At 48.6% G+C, this 18,592-nt stretch overlaps 1 protein-coding gene across 7 annotated transcripts in view; it reads left to right on the forward strand.

The window, feature by feature from the left end:
- The first annotated feature begins 6,366 nt into the window (after positions 1-6,366).
- Positions 6,367-18,592, forward strand: part of ACSF3 (acyl-CoA synthetase family member 3) — a 127,004-nt gene continuing 114,778 nt past the window's right edge. For 5 of the 7 annotated variants that reach the window (XR_012647474.1, XR_012647475.1, XM_075008755.1 and 2 more), the window contains exons 1-3: positions 6,367-6,467; positions 13,449-14,183; positions 15,821-15,976. Coding sequence is in view for 5 of the 7 variants with exons in the window: in XM_075008755.1 (XP_074864856.1) it covers positions 13,479-14,183; positions 15,821-15,976 (861 nt within the window). In the remaining 2 variants the exon portion in view is untranslated. Of the gene's footprint in view, positions 6,468-6,861; positions 6,884-9,350; positions 9,465-13,448; positions 14,184-15,820; positions 15,977-18,592 lie in introns of those variants that run through there. The other 2 variants (XM_075008754.1, XM_075008753.1) reach the window with 2 other exon arrangements.

Genomic DNA, 18,592 nt, shown 5'->3' on the forward strand with positions numbered 1-18,592 from the left:
GGTAGAAGCCTCCCCCTGCACCCCCCTCCCCCAACTCCCACCCTCGGCTCACAAGAGGAGGCTGCATTTTGAAAACCATAGACCTTGCAGTCCCTTCTGCCCCGGCAGCCTGGTGTGCACAGCAGTGGGGCCCCAGAGGTCTCAGACTGTGCAACATGCGGCCGCTGGCATCATGGGCTGCAGCATGTGTCCCTCGCAGCCTCGCTGCTTCCCGCCGATGGTCCAAAGCTCGCGCAGGTTCCCAGAGGGTTCGTCGACCAAAGAAACTCTCGGGTGTGGAGCTCATCGTCCCAAGACACCTGCTCACTTCTCCCTTTGTCCAGCAGTTCTTTAGTGTGAGCTCCGCTGTGACCAACAGCCCCAGGCTGGAGGAGGCGCAAACAGCCAGCAGAAGAAATCCAGTCTGGGGAGTGACCTGGGAGGTGAACTACAGGCCTGGAGGACACAGTCTGTACACATTATCCCATGCACAAGGGCACCCTAGGTAATCAGTGGGGGGTTTACCCAGGGGCCCCAGATGTTGCCTTCTGTTGTTCTACTATGAGCTGTTTGCAGCCAAATGTCTCTCTTCTTTAGAGAGGTCTGGGACTGGGACAAGCAGGGTCCCCCCTCTGTCTGGAGAAGTGAAGCATGCCAAGAAAAAGGTCTGAGAACATCGGTGTTGCAGCAGCCCCTGCTGACAGGGTAGGGTGGGTGGCCTCTGGCAAGACCAGTCACTCAGCAAAGCTGTGCTCCTGTCTAATCACAACAGCCTTGTAACACGCCAGTATAGAGTGAGGGCAACAGGATCCATGTTGACCCACAACAAGCACAACCTCCCCAGCTGGGTACAACCTGAAGCATGCCAGGCTCGTGAGCACCAGGGTCTGCAGAGGCCTATGGCCCAGGGCGCAGTGAGAGGATGTAAGGCAGGATTGAACCAAGTGGATGCAAAATGAATGATGCCCACATGCAGAATAAAGAGAGCATTTGTTTGAAGCAGAGCCTGGGGTGGTGGGTCTGGACAGCTGGATCGAGTCCCAGCTCTGATGCTGACACTATGCAACCTTGGACTAGTCCTGGTCTGGGTCCATGCCTCAGTTTCCCCATCTCGAAAACAGGGGCGATGTCTCCTGGGAACACCTGTGAGGCTAAAACCCGTGAATGGGTTAGGAAATCCTCTGGCAGGCAGTGCTATAGCCAAGCACAGCATTGCCTTTCTGTCTCCCCTGCAGGAGTGCATGGAGCCCAGAGACAGGGTCAGACCCAAGCCCCAGGGCGGGAGCAGCCCCTGGCCTTTCAGAGCCTCCTTCCCCCTGCAGCCATGTTCCACGGTGCGTACTGCATACACCAGCCTGCATGTGCTGGAGGTGCAGATGGCGACGCAGCACAGAATTATTAAGTGCCGTGCATGTGAAATCTGCCAGGGGATCACCACCAAGAAAGGGAGGCTGGGGGAAAAGACAGGCTTTACGGCGTATGCAGTGTTTGGAAACAAATCAGCTTTCCAGCTGCGCAGAGCTGCCTCCATAGCCACAGGTAGCTGATAAAGTAGCACTGCCTGGCATCTCAACTGGCGCACGGCGAGAAACAGCCCCCTCGCAGCTGCTTGCCGAGCTGGCAGACGCGCCCGACGTGCCAAGCGTGTGAAAACAGAGGCTGAGTATCGAAAGCACAGGGCCCTGCCAAGGCCGCTCTCATCTGCTGCACGACACATGTTCTGGCATGCGAGCAACTTCCCCTCTTACGTTTCCTCTCGGCGCACAGCAGAAGGAGGTTCTCCCCGAGTGGGCGGGCGGGGGAAGCCGCCGCTGGCGCTGAGCAGCCCCATGTGGTTGGGACACACCCTGCCATCAGCAGGAGCGGCCCCCGTCCCCTCGCACTTCCTCTGCTGGGAGATGCTGCTGGTTTAGTCACCTCCCCACTGTCTTGGGGGGGATCCTACCCACTTCCCACCTCCAGTCCCAGCTCCCTTTCTCCCTCATGATGGGATCCTTCCAACTCCGCCCCCTTCCTTCCTGCTCTGTGCCCCGCTCACACCAGCCTGGCCACCGCTAATCAGCCAAGTCCCTGATTTGCACCCTTGCTCCTTAGTGCTTTTCACCTTCCTGACCCCTGTTCACCCTGCCCTCTGCTCGTGCTCCAGAGGGCATCGCCCCTCCCGCCTGAGTAGGCTTCCCCAGCCCGCTGCAAGGGCTGCTCTCCCTCACAAAGTGGCTTCCACTGTTTGCCTAAAGGACCCTGTAAAAAACACCCCACCCTGTAGCCCCAGTTAATTCTATTTTGATGGGGGCTAGTGGCTCGGGCCTCTGGGGTGCTGCACAAACCTGGTACCTGCCCCAGGAAACTGCTGGTCAGACCAGGCAAACATTCCAGTAACCCAGGGAGCGGCCAGGCATGCACGACAGACCTGCTTTGCAGTGGGGCTGCCCCGTGCCTGCGTCCGGGCCCATCAGCCAGCTGGCTGCCCTGGTACTGACCCAGCAGTTGCTCTCTGCTGCCTGTTCTCCTTATTTTTTACCTCTTCCAATGACATTGTAATTATAACCGCAGCCCGTCTCTGCTGCTGAGACCGGTTCCCGTCTCCCCTGCACGCGCCGCGCTGGGAGCTGTGCGCCTTTGCACTGCTGGGCCTTGTCGTACTAATCACATGGGAAGCAGCGCAATGACCAATTGGCCAGGCAGTGGGGATTTCCCAGGGGGTCATGATGTCTCCATGGCCCTCGCGGGGGCTTGTTGATTCCCAGCAGTCCAGAATCCTTTCAACTCCCAGGCAGAGATAGTTTCTCTCGCTCTTGGTGCTAGCGATGCCAGGGACACAGGCTCTCTCTGAAGGTGCTGGCTGGCCTGGACAACTGGATGGGATTTGCATGAAGCCTAGCCACTGGAGCCAGTCTGCTGCTGGGCCCAGCTCTCCTGTCCCTCCTTAGCGCTGTGAGACATTGGGTGACCTTGGTAGATCCTGCCACTAGTAAGGGCTACAAACCCAGGGCCCAACCTAGCTTTGACGTGCTGAAGTTGCCCGTCTCTCACCGAGGGAGGGGAGGGCATGAGGATATTTTGGAGGAGCTCTGGTGGAGTTCTCAAGGTGGTCTGGCTCTGCAAAGGGGAACTGGGATGCACAGGTGAGCTGAGAAGATGTAACCATCACAGGTGGACTCAAACAGAGCCCTGGCTCTGACCCTCTCTGAGCCCCTCTCCCCAAGATGGATTGTACTGATGGCTTCTGGTTTCTGTGCTGACAAGTCTGTTCTAAGCTGTGTCCCTATCAACTAATAAACCTTCTGTGCTCCTTGCTGAATGACAGTCACATCTGGCTGTGGATGGCAGGGGCAGGGCCTGCATATTCCCCATACTCTGTGACAGGGCTCCCAGCAGTTCTCTTTCTTTGGGGTCCAGATCACATTGGTGGAGTTACAAGGCAGCTGAAAACTCTTTTAGCCATAAAAGCTGCAAACCCAACCTGAGAATAGAGCTGATTTTTTCTCCCTTTTGCAGCATTTTTTTTCAAGGATTCTATAACCAACGCTGAGTTGAGAACATGGCATGAAGTATATCAGCCAGCCTAGAATCCAGGTCACCTTCCTTGAGTGGGGTTGGCTCTGTAGGGATAACCAACATAAATGGCTTTGTGTCCATTAAGCAAAAGTAACTCACAGACCCACAAGGAATAGGTCTAGTAAGAAGATTCTAAAAAGAATCAAAAGAGAGCTGGATAAGTACCTGGGGAATAGGTCCATCATTAGCCCATATGGGCAGGGATGGTGTCCCTAACCTCCGTTTGTCAGAAGCTGGGAGTGGATGATGGGATGGATTACTTGGTAATTACCTGTTCTGTTCGCTCCCTCTGAAGCACCTGGCATTGGCCACTGTTGGAAGACAGAATACTGTGCTAGGTGGACTTTTGGTCTGACCCCGTTCGGCCGTTCTTATGGAGAGACAGGACAGCTGCTACTAACCTTACTCTCACTGAGTAGCACTCACTCAGGTCCAGTGCGAGAGACTGTAAAACAAATAAATATTTGCACGTCACTTAGGTCTTGCTGCTCCTCTGTTGATGTAGGAACAGGACACCAACCGTGAGTCCCTGATCAACAGACAGAGGGCTCCAAAAAGCGTCTGCAAAGTTATGTTTTATTTTTTACAAATCATTTTAGTAAAATAGAAAAAACATCTGTTAGCTCTGCTGAAGCAGTAAGATTCTGTTTAGAACAGATCCTCTTTCCTCAAACACTGCATGGCCCAGGGTGGCACTGGTCACGTTGGTTCTGTTTACTGCTGGAGGTCTGTCACATTTTTTAATTAGGCATGCAATTCTCCACTTGTATGAAAAACAATGTTCTCCATGAGGCGTAACATCATACTTCCGTCCTTCTCTCTGCACATCCGGGGAGCGGACAGAATCATCCCCCGGGCGTGGCTGGCCTGGAAGATGCGACGCATGCCTTGCTTCTGCAGCTGGCACGACACCTTTGCTTGTTAAGACTGTTTTCCTGCTTGGAGAACATAAAAGATGGGCCATCTAGGATATGAATGATTAAAATAAAAGTGGGCCATGCCAAAGTATGTTAGCATGAAAGTTGTGCCCTAACAAGGAACAGCTCTGGTAGTTATTTGAGTGGTTTTTTTTTCCTACAGTTCTTTTGGATTAGTGTTAGCAGACTTGAATAGTTAACATATAGCACCTTTTTCAAGGTGCGACATTGTCAAGTTTACACTCTGCAGGTTGATTTCCCATGTTCTTCTTGGCTGTTTGCTTCTCCTTCACACACACTTTGCACTGGATCTTTATACTATGGCTTTCACTTCCATTGTTTGACACCTGCCACTGCTTGTCTATTTAACTGCTGATGAACGTGTCTTATAGATTCCCTTCTGTACCCATTACACAGAAGATATGAGTTTGTTACAGCCCTTCTCTGATTGCTTTAGTTCAATCCATTTAATAGTTCACATTTTTAGGTCTGAATGGCCCCAGTACAATTCTTGGTGTGGTTAATACATCTGCAGGGCTGGATATGTTCTCAGGTATTTCCTTGACATTTCTGTGAACCTCACCACAAACTCAAATGCCAGTGTGGAATTCAGGAACAATTCCACGTAGAAATCATTTTCAGTTAACACAGCCACCTCTGTGAAAGCTGCTGAGCCTTCTCTGTGCTGATTAGGCCTCAGTTGGAGTACTGGGCACCACCCACGTTTCAGGAAAAGTGTGGAGAGGGTCCAAAGAAAAGCAACTAAACAAGAACTCCTGTGGCACCTTGTAGACTAACAGATGAAGTGGGTCTTTGCCCATGAAAGCTGATGCTCCAAAATATCTGTTAGTCTATAAGGTGCTACAGGACTTCTTGTTGTTCTCAAAGATACAGACTAACAGGGCGACCTCTCTGATAAAATGATTAAAGGCCTAGAAAAGATGGCCTACAAGAGACAATTAAAAGAACGGGGTTTGTTTAGTTTGGAAAAGAGAAGGCCAAGAGGGGACATGATAACAGCTTTCAAGTACCTCAAAGACAGCTATGAGGAGGAGGAAGAAAAATTATTCGCCTTTGCTTCTGATGATAGGACAAGAAGCAATGGGTTTAAATCAAGGTAGGTTTAAGTTGGACATTATGAAATATTTCCTAACAGTCAGTGTGGTTAAGCACAGGAATAAATGGCCTAGGTCGGTTGCACAATCTCCATCACTGGAGATATTTAAGATCGGGCTGGATAAATATGTACCAGGGATGATCTTGACGGTGCTTGGCCCAGCCATGAGGGCAGAGGACTGCACGTGGTGATCTCTGGAGGTCACTCCCGGTTCTCGTCTTCTGTGAGTCTGTGGGTCGCTCCTACGGGGGTTCGTCCTCTTTCATTTTGTTTGGCTGGTGCATCCTGTCTGCCAACCTACGTGACATGGAGAGTTCTCCGGGATAGGGACCAGCTCCTTTGTAAAACGGTGCCGGGGACAACACATCCCTGGGCTTTCATTTGTTTCCCTGGGTGTCCCCAGAGCCAAAGAGGAACGGGCACCCGCCGGGAGGGACGGAGAATGTTCCCGGCGGGACCCTGTTGGCAGGAGAATGGGCATGTGCTGGGGAAGGGCCTGGAGGCGCCCAGTCCAGTGGGCTGGGGGCAGACGGTGTCTGTCACAGAGGGAGATGGCCCGGGGGGGGGCAGGGGAGGGAGCCTGGGTGAGACAACGCCCCCAGGAGGACCTGGGAAGGGGGGTCCCTCACAGCCGGCACCTGGCCCCCTCTCGGGGAGGGCGGTGACGTCACGTCGCAAAGGCGCCGTTGTGACGTCAACGCCGTGACATCACAGAGTAGTGACATCACGGGCGCAGGAGGGGTCACGCGGCTTCCACCGGCGCGTTCCGGCTCTAGGGCGCGGGTTCCGCTCGGACCCGGAACCGCCCGCGGCGGCACCTGGTTTCCGCGGGAGCCGCTTCCCGGGCGGACCCGTCCGCCTCCAGGCGCCGCCACCCACGGGACGCGGCCCGGCAGGTGAGGCCCGGCCCGGCCCGGCCCGGCCCAGCCCTCCGGGCCCCCCCCGCCTCATGGCTCCCGGGGGGCCCCCACCCCGGGTGTCCCCCCCGCACCCGCCCTTGCCACCCGGCCCCGGGGGGGACCCGCCGCAGCTGCGTCCCCCTGCTGGGGAAGCGGGGCCCGCTGCCTCGTGCCCCGTTCCGGCGGCTGCTGCCGGCCGGGGCGCCCTGTCCTGCAATTTCCTTCCACGTCCCGAACCCGGCTGGCTGGCTGGCTGGGGGGGGTGGGCGGGGAGGCCGCCCACGTGCCCCGGGGAGGCGCGGTGGGGTGCAGCTGGCGTTGCCTGCGCCGCAAGGGGGTGCGGCCGGGCGCTGTGCTCGCATGGAGGCTGATTCCTGTGCAAGTGGCGCGCAGAAGGGAGCAGAAGCGCTGAGGTCGGAACTGTTTTGAAGTCGTTCCACAACTCTTTAAATGAACCCCGCTGGCCTGAAGCCGCCCGCCCGCCCGTCCCCCCCTCCTCTCTGGAGCAGAAACACTGCTCCTTTCCCTAATCCGTGCGTAGCGGTCGCCTCTTGGGGTTTGTTGAGCTGTCTAAAGCTCTGCATGGCCGTGCTGACGTGGAGCTGTTGGGAAAGTTAGGAAGTTTGAAAGCATCTGGTCTCTGCGGGCAGCAGGTGTGAGTTTCTGTTGCTTTGATGGAAGTGGTCCTGTTGCACATGCCGGAGCTGCAGGCATGCGCCGTCAGGTGAGGCAGTGGCAGGCAACCAGAAGGATGCTCTCTGGTGATTTGCAGGTGCTTCTGGTTTGATCCTGCTCCCTGGAATTGATGGCTGTATGCCTCCTGTTGCAAGATCAGTTACAACCTTGAGATGTGCAAAGGCAACAGCTGACCTTGGAAGAGAGGCGGTGATAACCATGTGTCTGCATCTGACCCATTGACTAGCTCAGGCAAGGGTGTTACAGCTCAAGTAGTCTAAAGCAGCATTTCCCAAAGTGTGGTCTGTGGCGCAGTATCAGTCCTTGTGGGGAAAAAAATACTGATCCATAGAAAATATATGAATTATTGCTATGTACAATTGTTGTTGTGAATAAATAATAAACAGTGAAAATTTATTCATTTTTCATTCTTTTTTATATGCATTTATATTTTTGGGCTGCAAGAAAAAAGGTACTGGAAAGAAAACAGGTCCCACCTATATAAAGTTTGGGAAACCCTGATCTAGAGTGTTTTTACAATTACATGTGTATTTATACCATGACCCAGGTGAGATTAGACAATGCGGATTTGTAGAGACATGCATTTGAAAGAAGGGATGAGTTGGAAATGGGATAGCAAGGAATGATTTAGGAAAACTTTAAGCTAGTGATGAATATTTTAGCAGTGAGGCATTTGTGCACTGTCCTGATCTTTCTTCACAGGATGTAGCTGGACCAGTTTTGCTAGAGATGGTTGAGGGATGACAGAGTGATAGTTTACCTCCACTCTCCAACAGAGTCATAGACGCCAGAGATGCAACAGACCTGATACTTTGTCACCTTGTCTGTTCACAGAGGTCATCGCAGGATTGTGTCCTGGGAGAGCTCTTCTGGTGTTCTGTGTATCAATTTGAATCATAAACTGATGGTAGTGTGGGGTTGTATGGTTTAGAGTTGCTGAGCCTGGTCTCTTTTGCTCTGTCAGAAACTGCTGTGCTTTAGCATATGAAAGAGAAGAATGATTATGGTGTGTGTTGTGCAGGTGGAAGAATATGGTAGGACTGTAAATAATGGAAGGGTGCATGGAGAGAAGCCGTGGCTTGCAAGGAAATAATCCATGTTATTTTAATGCTATGCTTCATTTCATTTTAACCACTACGTTATTTTCCTCCTGAAAGGCTGCATGGTAGCATCATCTGAAATAAGTGACAAGTTTTCACTTTAAATCCCAGCTGATTTCCTAAGAGGATTTATACCATCTAGTCTGTGTATTGTTGGTGGTCGGATGTGAGTAATACATGGTTATTAGTGTCTTAGAAAATGAACAGACGTTGACAAATCTGTGACAGTTGCCCAGTTACTTTGCATTGTGTTGTGGCTCCAACAGCATTCGGAGATCATCTTTGTTTGTGTGGGGATTTTTACCCCCTAATTTAAGAGAGATGAGGCTGGCTTCTGTTTTCCTGCCTTTAGAAATGTAGCTTCTGGTTGAGTAAAGCATTAGAGTGGAGAGGAGAGGTGGCAGATGGAAACGTTGTCTAGAGGAGCAGTTTTCAAACTGCAGGTTGCTACGCAGTACAGAGTCATGAAACATCAGGCATTGGGTCGCCTTGCTGTCGGGCAGGTATGAGCAATATTTTCTGATGGGGGCCACTCCAAGAATTCGGAAGGCGGTCTCCAGCTGCACTCTTCCGTGATATTAAAGGAGGAGATAAGGGGTCTGGGATGGAGTGTGAGTTCGGAAGGGAGTTTGGGGTAAGCAATGGGACATAGGAGGGGGAGTGGAGTCTGGGAAGAAGTTTGAGTGAAGGTGGTGTGACTTGGCGCAGGGGTTTGGGAAGGGGAGTGGACGTGGAGGGGGCTCAGAGGGTTAGGATATGTAGGGGAGTTAAGGAGGGAGGCAGAGCAGTTGTGGGAGGGAGGGAAGGGCTGGGGTTCCAGAGGCAGTCTGTGGCTCGGAGACTTACCTTGGTGACTCTCAGCCAGCAGCCCTGCAGGATGCTGGGGCAGGCTATTTAGTTGCTGCAGCCCCAGATATTTGAAAATGGCTACCTGCGCCCTGTGGGGAGGGACGTGTCATGAGGCGCTGCGTGCTTCACGCATCCCAGCACAAGGTCCCCACTCCCACCAGCTGAGCAGTGGTCAAAGGGAGCCGTGGGGGCTGGTGCCTGTGAAAGCCATGCCCACAGACCCTTGCATACCTAGGAGCCGGACCTGCTGCTGGCTGATTTTTTGGGGCACAGTGTGGCTGGCTGTGCCACGACAGGCAGGACGTCTGCCTCAGCACACCTCTGTGCTGCTGTCTGGGAGCTGCTGGAGGTAAGCCCACACCCAAATCTGAAGCATCAACCCCTTGTCTCAGCCCTGCTGCACTCCAAACAGTATGCCGAGACCTACCCTAGAGCCTGCACTTCCCCTGCCTCATGCCCCAGCCTGAAACTGCCTCCTGCACCCCAAATCTCTCATTCCCACCCCAGAGTCTACATCCACTGATGGAGCTCTCCCTCCAACCCTCCCTTGCACCTTCCCAGCATCCCTACCCCAGAGCTTGCACTCTAGTCAAAGGATCACAGGCATCAGGGGTTTTCTTCTACTGGGATGTGAGAAAAAAAGTTTGGGAACCACTGAGGTAGAGTGAGGGGAGAATATTAACTCCTTATATTTTGAACAGTAACAGAGAGGTAGCTGTGTTAGTCTGTACTCCAACAAAACAAAGCAGCAGAATGTAGCACTTTAAAGACTAACAAAAAGACTCCTTAGGTCTGTCTCAGGAAAGCTCATCACTGAATAAATCATTTTGTTAGTCTTTAAAGTGCTACATTCTGCTGCTTTGTTTTGTTTCCTTATATTTCGATTTGTTAATCTTACAGTTCCTGGTTCTCTGGCCAGTCTTAGCTGGTTTGGGGTTGTCTCCCACTCCCCACCTTCAGTAGTAGCGGTGCTTTATTCTGTATACAGTAAACTCTTTCATATCCGGCAGCCCCAGGAATGAGAGGTTGCCGGATAGTCAAGTAGTCTCGATAACAGACATACCTAGCAATGCATAACACTAAAGAAAAACAAGATTAGATATTAAGAAACAAACAAAATGTATGCAGAATACTTTATTACCAACAGCGGTATTGTACACCGTAAACTTATACTGTATGTTTACTGTACTGTACTTATGGAAAGTGGAACTAAAATTAACTTATGGTTGAAATGCCAATTATTTGAGACTTCCCGATGATAGAACGCCGGGTGTGAAAGAGCTTACTGCACAGGTTGAACCTCTCGCATCCGACATGCTCAGGACCAGACCGGTGCCAGATGAGAGAATTTGCCATGTGGCAGGAGGTCAATATTGTCTAGCACATCATCAGCACTGCCGCTGCTTCCTGTGTACATACAAGACATTTGGGGTAAATGGCAGCTAAATAACAGCACTGAGACTGGTGACTGTAAACAAAGTTTATGGGACCACGGGAAACTTGGTTACACCCATGATAAGTGGTTGTCCAGCTAACTAAAATCATGCCGGATTATGGATGTTGCCGGACGAGAGTGTTCTGGATTAGAGAGACCTGTAGCAAGTATTTTTGGATCCCACAGTAGCTCATTATTACCACTCTCTGCTCTGCCACTCATTGCAAGCTTTTGTGATCTCAAGAGCTGGGGTGAGATTACCAAAGGTACTGTCACTTTTTACCTTCGCTGTAGGAGAGTAGGGTTTGAACATTTCTTCAAAGAGAAAAAGCAAGAGGATTGACTTGCTGTGTTGCTCCTGCAGTCCCCATCTTACTCAGCTGTATATACTTAGTCAAATTTGATTTGGGTTACTGGTCTAACTCCCTGCAGTGCTGGTAAAAGAGAGGAAGCTGTCCCAGCCCTCGCCAAGCTAGCACTATCTGGCACTTCTGTAATACTATACACAGTTGACACAAGTTCTGTGAAGTCCATAAATGCTCAAGACTAATTAAAACTGCTGTTGCTTATTGTTCCATTAAATCTGAACGGAGGCTGTGGTGAAAAGAAGAGAATGTAAGTCTCTGAAGCTGCAGCGTCAAAGTAGCTAACACCTGGCTCTTTGAGCTTCACGGGGAGAACCCAGGAAGCGAAGTGTACTTAACCATCCTGGCCTGGGTGTATCTGCTCTTCAGTGAGACACTGAAAATGCAGTCAGTGCCAATTAACACCCCGTAACATTTCATACGTATGCTCACCAGCAATCTGGCCTTAGGGCCGCTAGTTAGAAGAGGTGATTCTGGTTTTGCTAACAGTCTGTGTTGTCTTTTTTCTTTTTCTTTTTCTTTTTTTTTTTTTTTAATTTCTCTACAAAGAGGAACATGGGAAATGAAAAGATGTTATGCTAAAGTCGTCTATTTTGTTTTTTCCGTTGCTTTGGTGTGTGTCATGTGCATGCTGTTACCACGCTTCTTAGTTTAAAGCCCACTCCCAGATGTTTCTGCACTAAAATCACAGGCTTCTTTGCTGAAGCAGAAATTGAGGTTGTTCCGCAAACAAAATATGTGCAAACAAGTTTCTGATTTGGGAAATTTCATTAGGCTGGATAAAAGAGACAGGAAATTCACTGCTTCGTCTATGCAAAACATAAGTAAAAATCCATCACTGTCAGTAGGTGTTAGCAACAGCGGCATCTTAGATGGTGCTAAGCACAGTTGAGCTGCAAATCTTGGATCTTTTATTGATAGTTGCCACACGCATTCTCTGGTGGTTATTGTTTTTGCTGTTTCCTGCAATGGGGCGGTTGTGTGTGTAAATTGTTTCAGTAAAAATTTTTTTTAAAGTCCCCTAAAGTCAAATGGCCCTTGACCATTTGTTACAGTAAAATGGAATAGTCACTGTTACTTTAAGAATCAACATCAAGTCCTTTCTCTCTTGCCCTGTCCTTTCCTATCTTCTCCTCTGCTCCTTGGCTGGGTATCTACGACAATCTGTGTATGGCTCGTGACAGCATCAGTCAGTGTCTTCCTTTTCTACTGAGCCTGCTGCTCCAGCTCACAACCCTGGCTCTGCTGTTGGCGCTGCCCCTGAGAGGTTTCTGGAGACCCTCAGACCCACAGCTCAGTCTCTCATGCACCCTTCAGTACAAGTTTATCGCTGATGTTCCCAGTGTATCATCACTCTGCCCTGCTACCTGAGGACTAACAAGCTGCAGCCATTACTGGAGCACAAATGTATTGCATTTAAAAAAAAAAAAAAAAAGTGGCTGATGATAATATTTAGACAGCCGTAACATTTGTCTCCATTGCTGTAAAAACAATAGTTTTGTTTCTGAATTTCTCCCATGAGAGATTGGCCTTCAGTGTCATTATTCGATCTAGGCAGAAGGGTCAGGATACAAAACTCTCATGCCAGCCCATAACCTTCCCCCATAACGGTGGGCACTGTTGACGCATCTCAGTTCCCTAGTGCCCTGAGGTTCAACCAGGTCTGAAACAGCAGCTGTTATAGCAAACAAGCCACGTTATTCTGAAAACTTATTGTTCAAGGCAATTAGCCATGCTCCACTGGCCAAGTAGCCACATGTGGCTACTGGTGGTGAGCTGGACACCGCTGCCCTAATGGGATTTTCTGTATGGCTGAACGTAGGTACGGTTTAACATGGTTTACAAACACTTTTTATGAGCAGCGAGGACTTCTGTGGTAGGGTGCCTTTCTGGTCAGGATGGAGCTGAACAGGTAGACTCTGGCGTGGGGGACAGCCAGCTGAGCTCCAACTGACCCTTTGCCCGCCTCTAGTCAGCACTCTTAATTTCCTCCTGTCCATTTATCTGGAAACGTTGTAACTAACCACATGAGTCAGTAAAGTGGGGAGGGGTATTTGCTTGCTTGTTGTCATTTTGGAGAACCAGCTGCTTGACCAATACAGGATGCTGGCTGGCCATGCGGTTGTAACCATTGTGTTAATGTTGTGTCACAATGTAGCACAGGACTTTGGGCCTGATACAGTATCTGGGAAGATCAGTCAGGTTAGAAGGGCAGACAGATCTCCTTTGCTTATTTTCTTCTGTACCTGGATGTGTGGAGTTGCTATAGGACATTGGTAGCAAACGCTAATTCCTGTGCTGAGTGTCCTTGTTGAAAATAAATGCCTTTTTAAGTGTGCATTTTTGTACTGTGTGAGATTCCACTGTGAGTGCACCGGCTGGGGACCACCTCGTCCTGTGTGTGTGGGTGGGCCCTAGTGCCTCGGCAGGCTTAGAATGAAAGCTACCTCCTTTCCCTTCCTGGCACTGTTTTGTGTAAGTCCCTTGGTATTCCTGCTCCGTGCTCATTGGCTCATGTCATTTCTCTCTGCAGCCTCGCATCTCATTGAGAAATGCTGGCAGAATGTTGGGCTCCTGGCTCTTCCGTCGCGTGAGTTTGCCCTGGCGAAGTCTTGTCCACAGTGTGTGCCGCGGGAGGTGGCCAGCTGGCGGCCCGCAGAATGGTGAATGTTTCAGAAAAGGCTTACGCACCACAAGAATACTGTGCAGTGGTAGGATTGTCTCCGTCTTCACCAGAGCTTTGGCTTTTGGTGATAGAATTGCCATTATTGATCAAAATGGGGCACACGCATACAGGGACCTTTACATTCAAAGCATCCGCTTGTCTCGGCAAGTCTGTGAAGTGCTCGGCTGCTCCAGTGGGGACCTAAAGGAGAAGCGGATCTCCTTTTTGTGCCCCAATGATGCCTCCTATGTGGTTGCCCAGTGGGCTGCCTGGATGAGTGGAGGCATAGCTGTTCCCCTGTACAGGAAACACCCGGCGCGGGAACTGGAGTATTTCATCCAAGACTCCCAGAGCAGTCTAGTCATTGCAGCAGAAGAGTATGTGAGGAAGATAACCCCTAGTGCGGAGAAATTGGGAATACCCGTTTTGCCACTTCAGAACTCTGGTTCCCACGGGTGTACAAGTGATCAGGCTGTGCCTGAGCTCCCCTTGGCAACCGACTGTCCAGACTGGAAAGATAGAGGAGCCATGATAATCTATACGAGCGGGACTACAGGAAGACCAAAAGGTGTCCTGAGTACCCATCGCAACGTGCAAGCTGTGGTAAGTAGTGCTTCCTTCATGATACACGAATGGCAACTAATGGAAGTCACTTGTTTCCGAAAGTGACTAGTGATTTGGGGTGCTTCCTGGTGGATGTGCAGCTTCAGCAACACCCCTCTGAAAATCCCAGACTCTCCGAAGCATCTCAGGGTGGCAACCAAAATCGTTAGTCGTGTGTGAGAATCTTTACCAGAATGTTTGCACCGTGGTTGCAGCTGTGGTGTGTGGGTATTTTCCTGGAGAGGTCATAGAGACTCTGCGAATTGCCTTTTTTCCCGGTTGCTTTTCGGCAAGATGACTTAAAAATGTATCCATGCCCCTCAGTAAAGTATAATTGGATCCAGCACGGCACTGTTTATGTAAAGTCTGTGCATTATTCAGCTACATATCCCCAAGGCACAAAAAATCCATTAGCTGTCTGAGCCAAAAAGAGTTAGAAGTCGAAAGGACTGTGCTGACTCTACCAGTTCCGTATGGCTGCCTGCAGCTGATAAGATCACACCATTAAGGGGGAATAAATACATTGCACCTCAAAGATGTGGTAGCAGAGTAAAGTGGTGCTAGATGCTTTGATGCTATGGCAAGGGAGGTACTAAAGAACCTAGATAGAGAACAAGGACTATAAAGACTCTTTCCTCAAAAAAGTCCAGATCATTCGGAACAAGGGCCACGTCTGGCATTCTAATGTAGAACACAAAGGTTATGCTGGTGGGATGAAGTCTGCCCTCTTCATTAGGGGAAGGGGGAATTGAATTGTGACAAATACTGTCAGATTCCAAGCGAAGAACACTATATTTTATTTTATTTTATTTTTCAACAAGCTGGGAATTTAACTCTTTGATTGCAAAGGGTAGGCTTTGAAAGGCATTTTTCCATCCTCAAAAGGCCCAAACCCTAGTGCTTTAGAATATTTTTTATCTTCATAATAAAGTTTTTGGAAGGTTAAAATTAATATTTTCCCAGTATTGGGTTTATTTTCCTTCCTATTTAGGGACTATTGATTTCCTGCCCCTAATTGCAATGTATTCTAATAACCCAACATAGGTCAACTTCTCTTTCCCAGCAGCATTATCAATGGTATCAACAAAGTGTCTCAGCTAATTATTGTTCTTGCTGATTCTTGTTGTGCCACAGCAGTTTAATAATAGTGTAGGTCCTACCGAAACGGTAGCTTTCAAAGCCTACCTAAACAGGAGCTATTAATGTCTAATTTTTGGCAACAAGGATGGAATTGTGCATGTGTGTATATACACGTATTCTATTAATGCACAGACCTCTTCCATTCACTTCTGTTTTCTTGATAGTTGCTTTTCTCACATGGGTCTCAAAGGAGAGACTCCGCTTTCCTAGCATTGGTTAAAGGGATCTTCCACCTGATGTGTTCTTGTCTTTTTGTATTAAACTGGTGATACTTTCATTCTGACACCTGTCTTTTTCCCATTAATTTAGGTTCACATTCATGGCCCAGAGACTGGCCCAGGCAGGGACATGCTTCTACCAACTTGAACAATAGAGAGAGGGTTTGAACTGGGGCTCTTGAATTAGCCATGCTTTCTCTGTGCTTTGAGCTCTGTCCTGAGTCACTGCTGGTGGGTCACCTTGTCTTGACCCTGGTTTGGATATTCTTTTCCCCACAGGTAACGGGGCTGGTTGAAAAATGGGAGTGGACGAAGGAAGATGTTATCTTGCATGTGTTGCCTTTACACCATCTCCATGGAGTGATCAATAAACTGCTGTGTCCTCTTTGGGTGGGAGCTACCTGCGTCATGCTACCTGAGTTCAGCGCACAGACGGTAAGCCTGGGGGGAAGGTGTGTTGGCTCTGACATTCATCAGCAGCCCCCACCCATTCAAATTAGAGTACTTTTGGAGACCAGGCCTAAATACTTCCAGTCAATTTGACTTTTGGCTACATACAGGTCATGAACTGTCTCATTAAAAAGCCTTTGAACTGAATATTCAGTCTGGGGCAAAGCAGTTTTTCTTGGAGGTTTTAACTTGTTTGATTATTAAATGACTAATTTGCCATTGCGTGCTGTGATGCTGGGAGGTACGTGCTATTAAAACAGGGCACTGCACGCAGAATAATAGAGTTAATTTGTTAGCACTGAGGATCAGGAAAGATGAGGAAGTAACTCATTCTCTTTTGTAACGTATTTAGCAGTATATTGGCTGAGACACTTAAAGTTTGTTTTGTGTTACCATATTCAGTAGCTCATAGTTGCCCCTTTAAGCAGGAAGAACTTGAAATCCTAATAAACAAACGCAACCATGATATAATTGGTATCACAGAAACTTGGTGGGATAATAATCATGAGTGGAATATTGGTAGAAGGGTACAATTTACTCAGGAAGGACAGGCAGGGTAAACAGGGAGGAGGTGTTGCCTTATATATCAAAAATGTGCACACCCTGACTGAGGTGGAGATGGATGCAGGAGACAGACATGTCGAGAGTCTCTGGGTTAATTTAAAAGGGGTAAAAAAACAAGAGTGATCTCATGATAGAGGTCTACTACAGACCACCTAGCCAGGTAGAAGAGGTGGATGAGACTTTCTCTAAACAATTAACAAAATTATCGAAAACACAGGACTTGACAGTGAAGGGGGCTTCAGCTATCCAGACATATGTTGGGAAACTAACACAGCGAGGCACAGACGATCCAAAAAGATTTTGGACTGCATGGATGACAGTTCTTTATTTAAGAAGGTGGAAAAGGCTACTGGGGGAAGCAGTTCTAGATTTGATTTTAATAAATAGGGAGGAACTCCTTGAGAATTTGAAACTGCAGTGTAGCTTGAGAGAAAGTGACCGTAACGTCACAGAGTTCATGATTCTAAGCAACAGTGAAAGGGAGAACAGCAAAATAGAGACAGTGGATTTCAGGAAAGCAAATTTTGGTAAACTCAGAGAGCTGGTAGGTAAGGTCCCATGGGAAGCAAGATTCAGAGAAAAAACAACTGAGGAGAGTTGTAGTTTTTCAAAGGGACATTATTAAGGGCCCAAAAGCAAAGTATATTGCTGCGTAGAAAAGCTAGAAAGTATGGTAAAACATTCTTGGCTTAGCCAGGAGATCTTGCATTATCTCAAAATCAAAAAGGAGTCATATAAAAAGTGGGAAGTAGGAGAAATTACAAAAGATGTGCATAAGCAAACAATGGATGTATGCAGGGACAAGATTAGAAAGACCAAGGCACAGAACGAGCTTAAACTAGATAGAGACATGAAGGGTAATAAGTCATTCTATAAATATATAAGAAGCAAGAGGAGAACCAAGGACAGGGACCCACTATTCAGTGAGGAGGGAGAAACAATATCAGGAAACTTGGAAATGGCAGAGGTGGTAAATGACTTCTTTGTTTCAAGAAGGCTGATGGAGAAATGCCTAGCATAATGCATGCTAGTGGGAAGGACTAGGTTTAGAGGATAAACTACATGAAGTGCAAGCTAAAAATTACTTAGAAAAAATTAGATGTCTTCAAGTCACTGGGGCCTGATGAAATACATTCTCGAATACTTAAGGAGCTGATAGAGGAGATTTCTGAGCCTTTAGCTATCATCTTTGAAAAGTTCTGGAAGTTGGGAGAGATTCTGGAGGACTGGAAAAGGGCAAACATAGTGCTCATCTACAAAAAGGGAAAAAAGAACAACTCAGGGAACTACAGACAAGTCAGTTTAACTTCTGTGTTGGGAAAGATAATGGAGCAAATAATTAAGGAATTCATCTGCAAACATCTGGAAGAAGATCAGGTGATGGGTATCAGCCAGTGTGGATTTGTAAAGATCAAGTCACGCTAGACCAAGCTGATAGCTTTTTTTTTTCTTTTTTGACAGGATAACAAGACTTGTGGATAGGGGAGAGGTGGTGGATGTGGTATACCTAGACTTTAGTCAGGCATTTGACATGGTCTCACATGATCTTATCAATAAACTAAGCAAATACAACTTAGATGGGAACACTATAAGGTGGGTGCATGACTGGCTGGATGACAATTCTCAGAGAGTAGTTATTTAATGGTTTGCAGTCACGCCGGAAGGGCATAACAAGTGGGGTTCCACAGGGATCTGTTTTGGGACCGGTTCTATTCAATATATTCATCATCAATTTCGATATTGGCATAGAGAGTATGCTTATTAAGTTTGCAAATTATACCAAGCTGAGAGCGATTGCAACTGCTTCAAAGGGTAGGGTCATAATTCGGAATGATCTGGACAAACTGGAGAAATGGTCTGAGGCAAAGAGGTTGAAGTTTAATAAGGACAAATGCAAAGTACTCCACTTAGGAAGAAACAATCAGCTTCATACGTACAGAATGGGAAGTGACTGTCTAGGAAGCAGTACTGCGGAAAGGGATTTAGGGTCATAGTGGACCACAAGCTAAATGAGTCAACAGTGTGATGCTGTTGCAA

This window comes from Carettochelys insculpta, chromosome 14 (genome assembly GCF_033958435.1).
Source record: "Carettochelys insculpta isolate YL-2023 chromosome 14, ASM3395843v1, whole genome shotgun sequence".
Classification (NCBI taxonomy): Eukaryota; Metazoa; Chordata; order Testudines; family Carettochelyidae; genus Carettochelys; species Carettochelys insculpta.